We start from the raw sequence: 10,512 nt of genomic DNA on the forward strand, positions 1-10,512 counted from the left end.
AACCACAGAGTGTGTCTTTCTAAGTTATGGTATCTCAAACCCTTTGTTTTGTTCCCTGAGTAACAGCCCCAGCCCCAGTATTGAAAAATCTTAATATTGGAAAGCCTTAATCTTGCAAAGCCCCATCCCCAATTATGCAAAAACAACACTGTTTCTCTTACGCTCCCTCTTATTCCTCTGTATGTTACTAAAACATGGTGGTGTTTGAAAGGAAACTTTCTTTCTCCTGGGTGCTCCTCATTAAGCAGCAATCTCCACTCAGTCAGGTTAAAGCCATTCCCCCTTGTCCTGTCCCTACATTACCTTGTAAAAAGCCCCTCTCCAGGTTTCTCAGCCTGTCTCCAGAACCCTCACAGCATCTCCATGGCCTTCTCTGGACTCACTCCAGCAGCTCCACATCCCTCTTGTGGTGTTGCCCCAGAGCTGGATCAGGACTGCAGGGGCGTCTCCCCAGAGCACAGCGGAGGGGGAGAATCCCCTCCCTTGACTGCTGCTCACACGCTGCGGATGCAGCCCAGCACAGAGGGATTCTGGCCTGCAAACGAATAACGCTCTATTTAACACATCGGCGTTATCAGCGTTGTTCCCAGGCTGAAAGGCAAAAAACACAGCACTGCACCAGCTACTAAGAAGGAGAAAAAATGACTGCCACTGCTGAACCCAGGACAAACACACAACCAGAAATACTTGGCACAGGGAATTCAACACACAGACCTTACACACGTCCATGGAGACTGCCATTCCTAAATGGCATCCCTAAATATCTCTTCCTCCCTCTGTGCCCTGTACTCCTTCATGCTCCTCTGCAAGCAAGAGCAAAGAACAAATGTTAATAGCATATACCTGAGCGGCTCATACATCCCATGCCACCAGCCTGCTGTGACTTCTCTGCCCAGCACAGAAGACCCTGAGCAGCTCCAACAGAGCTCCAGGGACCTTCAGAAGTGACTGAGCTCTACATTCACTCCAAGGAAAAGGAAGCCAGGCCATGCTGCAGGTCACACAGAGAAGGTCCGAGATAACTGTAGGTTCTTTATGCCTACAACACAGGTGTCAGCCCCTTCCTCTCACCTCTGAGACCAGGAGACAGAAAAGCCCCCTGAACTCTTCAGGAATACTCTCACCTCAAAGGTGTTGAGTATATGTTAGCAAACACCCATCAGGTCGTTTAGCCCTTTCTGGAATGGCTCAACAGCAGGAAGGGCCCCTTTGTGAAAGAAGATGGGTCAGTGGTTTCCAAAGTGGTTGGTGGCCCTCTCCCTCACCGCTCTGGGCAGAGTAGTTGTTCCCCCATGATAGGAACAGGCTCTTACACCAGGCACATGCCACACACTTCCTTCCTACCAGCCCACCATCAGCACCCTGAGAGCTGAGCTCAGGCCCAGGCTGTGGTGCAGGAAGGGCAGAGCCATATCCTGCAGGTAGCCCCACAAGGAAGGGGTTCCCTTGACAAGGAGAGCCTCAGCACTACTCATTTTTAGGAGATTAAAGAGCCAGTAAGCACAAACTAGATACTCAGGGGAACAGCCCCATAAGGAAGGAATGAAATAACACTGTCCTCCTGTGGCAGCCGACAAAGCTGTGGAGCCTAGCTGGAGGGCAGCGGACTGAGCTGAAGGGGTCGGTGTGCTGGGAGGAGTGAGTGATGGCCTGAAGCTCAGAGTTGTCAGTGCTGCCTATTAACAGCGAACACAGACCCCTCTGGGAGGCAAGTCAAAAGATAGCATAGACTGATGTGGCTTTTCAAGAGGGCTTTGGTTCACAGCCTGATGACCAAAGCTGACAGGCAAGCAAAAAAGGAGAAGCAGAAGCAAATTGTCTCATTGCAGCTATGTATGCCAGCACACTTTGGATTGGCCTTCCAAAACTTCTGCTGATTTAAGGGCAGATGAAGCACCCATCACCTCTGACAGGACGTAGCAGATCTACCTTACCACAGCACTACAGTACCGTGCCTGCAGAGAAGAGGGAGAGGAGTGGTTTTCTTTATTGAAATGACTCATGGCGGAAACCTGACATGAGCACAGGGGATTCCACAAAAGAAGGGCCTGAACATGGAAACAATGCACATCCCATACCTCTGGTCTGGATTTGGAAGTTGATCTTGCTTTCAGAGGGGTGCGTGATGCAGTAGCCACAGAACTCCACATCAGGGCTGCAGGAAGGGCGAAAGGAGAAGAGAGCAGTGAAACCCATGGCAACCCACAGCAAATCTCAGGGAAGTCGGAGGCTTGGGCCACCTCAGACCTGCTGGGGCTCAGGATGCTTCTAACATGACTGAGGGTCTTACGGGAGGGATATGCTGAAAGGACACTACCTGTGTAACCTTATGCACACCCTTCCATCTATCTCTGAGAGGCAGCTGGAGCTTTGCAGGGGAAAGACATGTCTGGCATCCTGCTCAAGCAGGGGATCCTGGGTGCTTGGAAGCCTCCCTCCACACAGACCTGTTGCAGTTCTGCTGGGCAGAGGAGGCAGATGGGCCTAGGGCACCACAAAACGTTTGCAGACTGCATGACATCTGCCTTCACAAGCCGAGGTGGTTGCTAGAACTTTTGTGCACACAGCAGAAAGCACAGCCCCTCACAAGAAGGCTGCTCTTTTTCTTGTCATGGTGATCTATCAGAGAAATTCACATGACATTTAATATTCATCAACGACCTGGATGAGGGAACCGAGTGTACCCTCAGCAAGTTCACTGATGACACTAAACTGGGAGGAGTGGCTGACACACCAGAAGGCTGTGCTGCCATTCAGCGAGACCTGGACAGGCTGCAGAGTTGGGCAGGGAGAAACTTGATGAAATTCAACAAGGTCAAGTGTAGAGTCTTGCATTTGGGAAAGAACAACCCCATGTACCAGTACAGGTTGGGGGTTGACCTGCTGGAAAGGAGTGAACGGGAAAGGGACCTGGTGGATAGGAGGATGACCATGAGCCAGCAATGTGCCCTTGTGGCCAAGAAGGCAAATGGCATCCTAGGGTGCATTAGAAAGGGTGTGGTTAGTAGGGCAAGAGAGGTTCTTCTCCCCCTCTACTCTGCCTTGGTGAGGCCACATCTGGAATATTGCGTTCAGTTCTGTGCCCCCCAGTTCAAGGACAGGGAATTGATTGAAAGAGTCCAGCACAGAGCCACAAAGATGATTAAAGGAGTGGAACACCTACCTTATGAGGAAAGGCTGAGGGAGCTGGGTCTCTTTAGCTTGGAGGAGACTGAGGGGTGACCTCATCAGTGTTTACAAATATGTAAAGGGTGGGTGTCAGGATGATGGAGCTAGGCTTTTTTCAGTGATATCCAGTGATAGGACAAGGGGCAATGGGTGTAAACTGGAGTATAGGAGGTTCCACGTTAACATCAGGAAGAACTTCTTTACTCTAAGAGTGACAGACCACTGGATCAGGTTGCCCAGGGGGGTTGTGGAGTCTCCTACGTTGGAGATATCCAAGGCCCGCCTGGACAAGTTCCTGTGTGATGTACTCTAGGTTACCCTGCTCTTGCAGGGGGTTGGACTAGATGATCTTTCGAGGCCCCTTCCAACCCTTGGGATTCTGGGATTTGCAATGCAGCTGTCATTTGAGATGATGCATTGAACTTCCTGCTGGAATTCTTCTGAGCCTTACCAGTGCGTGTTCACAAACTCCCAATGCCTCCCAGCTCGATAAAATCAGAGTGAAGCCATTTTTATATTTTAATGGGGGCAGCAGGATTATTAATTTCCAGCATCAATTTCTGCATCTTGATGGAAGTATTAAAGATGATCAATTTGCTTAATACTGGCTGTTCCTACTCTCTTTTTCTGACAGCACTTGCCTCAGAGGTGACACAGATACTGCCTGACCCCCTGTACTTACAGATTTGCACATCATTTTACCCAGAGCCACGTAAAATGTTCAGAAGTCTGTCACATGTCTGCCATCCAATTTCCTCTGTAACTAACCATAAGTGCAGTAGGGTTGCCTGTTCCTTAAGGGATGGGGAGCTGGAAGCATGAACTGTAAGCCAGCCAATAGGGCAGAGAACTCACTGGCCAGCCCTGCCCCACAGCACCCAAGCAAGGGAGTAAGGTGGGTGCAAACGTGGTAGCGAGGGCCAGCCAAGGGTCCAGGTCACCAGGCAGGTTTGTGGGGGTGAAATAGGTCTGAGGCCAGGCCAGGAAGGCAATCTGCAGGTCAGCTGAAGGTAGTGAGGGTCAGACAAAACCTATGACCAGGAAGCAGCTATACAATGCACAACAATGAGGAAAGGCTGATGTCAAGTCAGGAAGTCAGTCCATGGGTCAGCATCCAACAGCCCAGTACAGGTTAAGCTGAAGACCCATAGTCATACAACATAGCTCAGGAGGGACTGAAAGCCCTGAGCTGAACTTAAATGGGGCTCCTGACCCTTTGTGTGTGGGGGCCCCAGGTGAGGCTGCTCAGACTCATCAAGGCCTATTAGTGCTCTTGGGGCTAACAGCACAAGGAGAAAGTTAATTCTGTTAAGAGAGGGGGTAGGTAAGGAGCCTCTGGCACCAGCTCTGATATAAATACTCCAACAGGCATGGACAGAGGTAGTTTTGCCTTTTTCCAGCAGCAACTGAGGTGCGACTTAGTGAGGGGATGGGCAGAAGAGGAGACAGAGGAACCCCCAGTGGTATCAGGTGCTGTGGAGACTCCACTTACTTCTTCATGACCATGTATTGGAGGGCATTGCCAAGCATGTGGTCCTCATTGAGCAACGTAAATGTGAAGCAGTTCCCACCTGTCCGGACCTGCCATGAATGGTGAAGAGAATAAATGCTGTAAGGTTCTCTGAACACCGGCCCCAAGGTGAAAAATCAACAGCTATGCTCAGCTTCAGCGCAGAACTTGTAGCTCTGGCTGGCCCATTGCTGTGGCTCATGTCTCAAGTGCTGGAATATGACCAAGAGCAATTTCATAGAGGTGGAAAGGTGGCAAAATTATAGAGCTCAGACAAACCTCCCCCTCGTTATGAAGTGCCTGTGCACCCTTGCTCCTCACAGGCGAGGAGCCCAAAGAAAGCTGCAGCTTCAGGACCCATGGTGGAAAGAAGATGGGAGCGACTGTTCAGGTTGGTGTGATTCCAGGTCCTGCCACCAGCACCGGGCTAGACAGCAGTAAGAAGGACAGTCAAAAACTCCCCAGGGATGCGTGCCGGCTGTCAGCAGGGAAAGCTTACCCCACTTCAAAACCAACTCTTAAGCCCAAATTCACACACCTAGGAGGTGCCTGGGGAAGCCGCTGGTGAGCCTCAGGCTGCTGAGCTCACGTGAAATGAACCCACAATGCCAGCAGCCAGCCCCTGGAGTGGGAGACCACTTCCCTCCTCTCTGCCTACCCTGGAGCTCAGTTCTTCCCAATTCCCAAAGACAGGCGCAGAGAGCACCCGGTGCTCCTGTGCCAGCTCTCCCTGTCGCTGTGACCCAGTGAAGTGCCAGCAGGGAGTCGGCAGCAGTTTTCCTGCAGGGCAGTGCCATCTAGTGTCTTTTGCTGCTGCAGCGGCTCTGGAGCGGGACCCAGCGGCCTGAAGGAATGGGGTGAAATAGAGGAGACGAAGCCGGTGCTGACAAAGCCACCCAAAGGCCTAACGTTACACAGTGCTGAGCGATACTGCCAGAGGGGAGACTGAGAGGGGATCTAAGGCAGAAGCTCTTCCCTGTGAGGGTGCTGAGGCGCTGGCACAGGGTGCCCAGAAAAGCTGTGGCTGCCCCATCCCTGGCAGCGTTCAAGGGCAGGCTGGACACAGGAGCTTGGAGCAACCTGCTCTAGTGGAAGGTGTCCCCGCCCATGGCAGGGGTTGGAACTGGAGGAGCTTCAAGGTCCCCTTTCTCTTGGATCTATTCTCACTGTCGCGATTTATCCCGGCGCCAGCAAACTCCTACCCAGCGGGTCCGGCCTGAGTGGTCCAGGTCAGGGAAGCTCTGGCTGCCGCTGCCGGCGAAAAGCAACGGCCGCCCCTGTCCCATCCCGTCTCCTCCGCCATGGCCTCTGGACTACAGCTCCCAGCAGGCAGCGCGGCGCCGACGGAAGTGACGTCAAGGCGACACGGTGTCTCGTCTCCCGAGCAGGGCGGGCGGTGGTACCGAGGGAGTGGCCTCTGCTGCCGCTGGTGGGCGGGGCCCGCGGCAGGGCTGCCCGGTGCTGTCAGAGCCTGCGGCTCTGGCTCGGCCTCGTCCGGCTGCGGCGGGGCCGGCACTGGCTGAGGGCCTGGGGCGGCTGGAGGAAGTGGGGAGTGTTAAAGGCCGTCAGTGCTGCCCTCACTGCAGATGGCCCCGGAGCGGCGTGTGGCGGAGCTTGGAGCATGGTTTGAACGCCGAGACCGCGGTAACCTCCTGCGGTTATAGCTGGGGGGTATCAGCGTGCTGGGGCGCACCTGCTGCTTCCTTGGAGAGTCGTTTGTACAGCGGCTTGTTTCCGTGCCCCCCTCCAAAACACGGTGCACTGTCCCCCGGAATGGGCGAGGGGCTTGGAACAGAAATCGAATTGATCCTACAAATAGTTCCCGGAAGGATTAAGTGAGGTACCTGCACTGAGCTCTGCGGGCAAGGAGGGTGCTAATCTTTAACTTGGTATGTGAATGAGAGGGCTGGGGCAGCTCTGCTCTGGAGCCAGGCTGAGAGAGCTGGGCTGGGTCAGCCTGGAGAAGAGAAGGCTCCTTAAGGGGAGACTTAAGAGCAGCTCCAGTGCCTAAAGGGGCTACAGGAAACCTGGAGAGGGGCTTTGGACAAGGGCCTGTAGGGACAGGATGAGGGGAATGGCTTTAACCTGCCAGAGGGGAGACTGAGATGAGCTCTCAGGCAGAAGCTCTTCCCTGTGAGGGTTCTGAGGCGCTGCCACAGGGTGCCCAGAGAAGCTGTGGCTGCTCCATCCCTGACAGTGTTCAAGGCCAGGTTGGACACAGGGGCTTGGAGCAACCTGCTCTAGTGTGAGGTGTCCCTGCCTGTGGCAGGGGGTTGGGACTAGAGGAGCTTTAAGGTCCCTTCAACCCAAACCAGTCTGGGATTCTAGGATTAGTTATACCCCAGTGGTTAACGGTTGGACCAGATGATCCTTGAGGTCCCTTCCAACCTGGTGTTTTATGGTGCTTGTCTACTTTTAAGCGTGTATGTTTTACAAGAGAGGGCCTGACCCGTTCCACATCCCCATTGCTACCAGAAGCAGCAACAGAGAATTTGCTCTTGGTTTCAGAGGAGATGAGGCACAGCATTCCCAACCTGGCCAGGACCAGCTTCCGCTTCTTGGAGTCCGTAAGGAGTAGTCTGAGCTTGGAGTCAGATCTGCAGGTGCCAAGCTGCCAAATTCTCAGAACCCAGCAGCGGTCAGGAAGTCAGTGTGAAGGCCCTCTATGTGCATCCTGCAGCCGATTCCCTTCTGTCTAACAACCCTAAGGACACTTTAAGAGGCCTGGTATCCTGAATTGTTCTTAACACTACTTTGCCACCTGCATTACACTTGTTGCTCCAGCTTGGAGCTGTCGATGTGTTGTTCCACAGCAGCAGCAGCTCGGGGAGACTAGAACTAGTTATAGAGATGTTGGAAGTGACTTTTTAAACTCAACCTCATGTTCTCTTGACTCTGCCTGAAACTCAACTGGTTTTTGGTTTGATTTTTTTTTTTTTTACTTCTGTATAGAATGTGTTCCTGCTCCTTTTTATTGTTTGTTCTAGAAGACAAAGCAGGTTTTTATAACTAGTAACACTTCAAGTTGTTGTGGTCAACGTGTGTCACTGTTCACAAATGAAGGAGCAGTACACAATATTTGTGTTTCTGAACAGGCAGTTGCAGGCAGAGGGGCTGCTATTTAAAACCTGCCATTCAGCAGCTTCTTAACGCAGATGAAAAGTTAAATAACAGGTAAAAGTGAGCTTTTTAACAATAACCCTCCCTGCTTGATCTGGCTTGAAGTGTTCTCTCTTCCAGCCAGCTCCCATCTGCCCTGGGTTTTGTGACAGAGTTTTCTGCTCCAGTGTCCTTCTTCTCAGCAAGTGCTGGATGCTCTGAAGGCAGCCTTAGTAGAGGAAATACGCACTGATAGCAATGTTCTCCCTGCCATCAATGTGATTGTGATAGTGCAGCTTAATAAAATATTATGGTGCTGGAATAGATCTGTGTCATGGGTTCAGCAGTAGCTCATGCTCTGCCAGGGAGGAGGGAGAGATAGGGCGCCTGGTCTGGGCTAGTCGGGGAGGTATTCCATACCACAGCACGTCCTGCTCGGGGAGGGACTGGAAGCTGGCCGGGAGGGAAGGGGTTAACACTCTGGCCTGGGCTCGGGGAGGCAACTGGAAGCTGGCCAGGAGGGGAGGGGGGAGCTCGCTCTCTTCCGGGCTGGCCTTGTGTTGGCGGGTGGTATCGTATTCTCTCTCCCTGTCTGTCTCCTCTAACATTGATTTGTTATTGGTACCGGTAGTTATTTCTGTTATACCTTGATTGCTGGACTGATTTTACCTCGATCCGTGGGAGTTGTATTCCTCTGGCTCTCCTTCCCATCCCTCCGTGAGTGGGAAGGTGGGGGGGGGGGGGAGGGAAACAAAGGGGGAACTGGGCAGATTTCGTTTAAACCACGACAATCTGCTTTATTCAAACTGAGCCTGACTGTGGACTGGTTTTGTGCTAGGAATGAGCAGCAACTCTGAGCCTGCAGGAGTTGTCTTCTGCACTTCATCTCTACCACTCTGCACAGGTAAATAGGACTCAGAGGAAGTCTCATGTGCTGCAAGTGCTGATATTTACCTTTAATCTTCTTGGATTTTATCAGGATGAGGTGGGGCTAGCAAAGGAAAACTCCATTCACAGCCCTTGTTTCATGGCTTTTCTAGAAAAACCATCCATAAGTTGCCCAAGCACAACAGAACAGAGGAAACACCAGTGGCAAAGAGGAAGCTTCACAGCAGCTCATTCTCCAAGCACAAACCCCTCTTTGCCACACGTGAGTGTGTCACAGACAACTCCACATCAACAGGCTTTTCTCTACCCCCTGATAAAGTTTTGCAGGTTTACAGCACTGCCCTGTTCAAGCTTTTCCTTTATGGAGAAGGTTCTTTTCCAGAACCTGCTCTATTGGTAAAGCTGGAACCTGAGTCATAGGGAATTTATTTATTTACTTTCCCCCTTTACAGAGCAAAGACAGAGCAGCAGATCCCAGAAGTTTGATCTTCCTATTGAGTTGTCTTAGCTTTGGGCTATGGCCCCCATAAAGAGCACACCAGCAATTCCTTGCAGGCTCCTGAGTCGAGACAGCTTCTGCTATTTAATGGCTACTGAGCATCTGTTTAAAGGTAGATAAAGAACAAAATATCTCTGGAAGAGTGCAGTGTTTAATAAGGTTGTCTCCCAGCTGTAGTGCATCAGGCTGTGACACTGCTGTGGTGAAGAACCAAGGAACTGATGTCTGCAGCGACATTGACCCCGTTACCTATTTCTAGACAGATGAGAGGCTTAAGAGAAGTGGCAAAAAGGTGACCACAGCCTCATTCTGCTTGAATTCATGGGCATTGAAAATAGAAATCCCATATGCCCAGTATGTGGAGGGCTGTCTCACTTCAGGATGGGGCCATCACCACAGATGAGGGACATTAAGAGCAGACCCAAACTGTGTAAGAGATTAATGTGTCATTAGAGCAATGGTTAAGTTTTGATGGTTAAGTTTTATACTTGGATTTTTCTTGGATTTCACCTTTAAGGTGAGTGGAGCTTGCAGTTGGCCCAGTACAAAGAGGGTGACACTTTTCTTGGGGAGGTTGGTGTTACAGGGGAGGCTGCTCCACTCAGACCCTGCCTCTCCCTTTGGCTGTGGCCAGCTGGGCACTCACATTTCTATTTTAAACTCCCCTTCTCCCCGTGCCCAGCAGGTTCTCTGTTTCCAGGCACGTGATTCCTCAGTACCGTGCCAGGTATTTGCAGGGTCATATCATGTCATGTTCTGCATGCAGTAACTGAGTTAAAAGCAACTGGAATTTGGGCACATGAGCAGGACATGTGAAAAGGAACAGCCCTCTCCCCTCCCTGGAAGTAGCACATTTCTTGGGTAGACCTTGGCAGCTGCAATGGATGCACCACCGTGCAACAGCAACGTTCAGGGTAAGCATTCACTCAAAGGTACCTTCAGAAAGACACTGAAGGATGAAGCTTTGGCTCTCCAGGCTCATAGTTCACTTGCTAGCAGGCAGGATGAGCTGGTGTATATGAGGCCTGCCCACCCACCATGTTGCCATCACCCATGTCCCCCTCTTAATTTGACTGCTCCAAGGAGCAGTTTCTATCAGTCAGGCCACTCTGGCCACATTAATCCTTCCAGGTTGCTGGAAGGAAACTCTAAAACCACGTTCTCTCTTAATCTCAGAAGAGCTACAAGCCAGACCAGGGCAGGTTCCTGCTCGTGGTTAACTCCTCTCACAAGTATATTAAAAGCTTTTCTGGCTCTTGTGTTGCACCTTCTGAGGGGCCGGGAGAACACAACAGATAAAGCAGCATCAGCCTGCTCACAGCAGCTGCCAGAAAGCATTTGCTCGCCT

The 10,512-nt window shown here is 51.6% G+C and overlaps 1 protein-coding gene across 1 annotated transcript; it reads right to left on the reverse strand.

Annotated features, from left to right (window-relative positions):
* Positions 1 to 477: 477 nt before the first annotated feature.
* Positions 478 to 5,978, reverse strand: LOC117435854 (DNA-directed RNA polymerases I and III subunit RPAC2-like). Its single transcript, XM_034063846.1, has 4 exons — positions 5,881 to 5,978; positions 4,661 to 4,749; positions 2,079 to 2,155; positions 478 to 803 (listed from the first exon to the last, which is right to left on the reverse strand). The coding sequence occupies exons 1-4, from the start codon at positions 5,962 to 5,964 to the stop codon at positions 757 to 759; spliced, it is 297 nt and encodes a 98-aa protein (XP_033919737.1). The 5' UTR covers positions 5,965 to 5,978; the 3' UTR covers positions 478 to 756.
* Between the last annotated feature and the right edge of the window lie 4,534 nt (positions 5,979 to 10,512).

The sequence above is a fragment of the Melopsittacus undulatus genome, chromosome 6, assembly GCF_012275295.1.
Source record: "Melopsittacus undulatus isolate bMelUnd1 chromosome 6, bMelUnd1.mat.Z, whole genome shotgun sequence".
Lineage (NCBI taxonomy): Eukaryota > Metazoa > Chordata > Aves > Psittaciformes > Psittaculidae > Melopsittacus > Melopsittacus undulatus.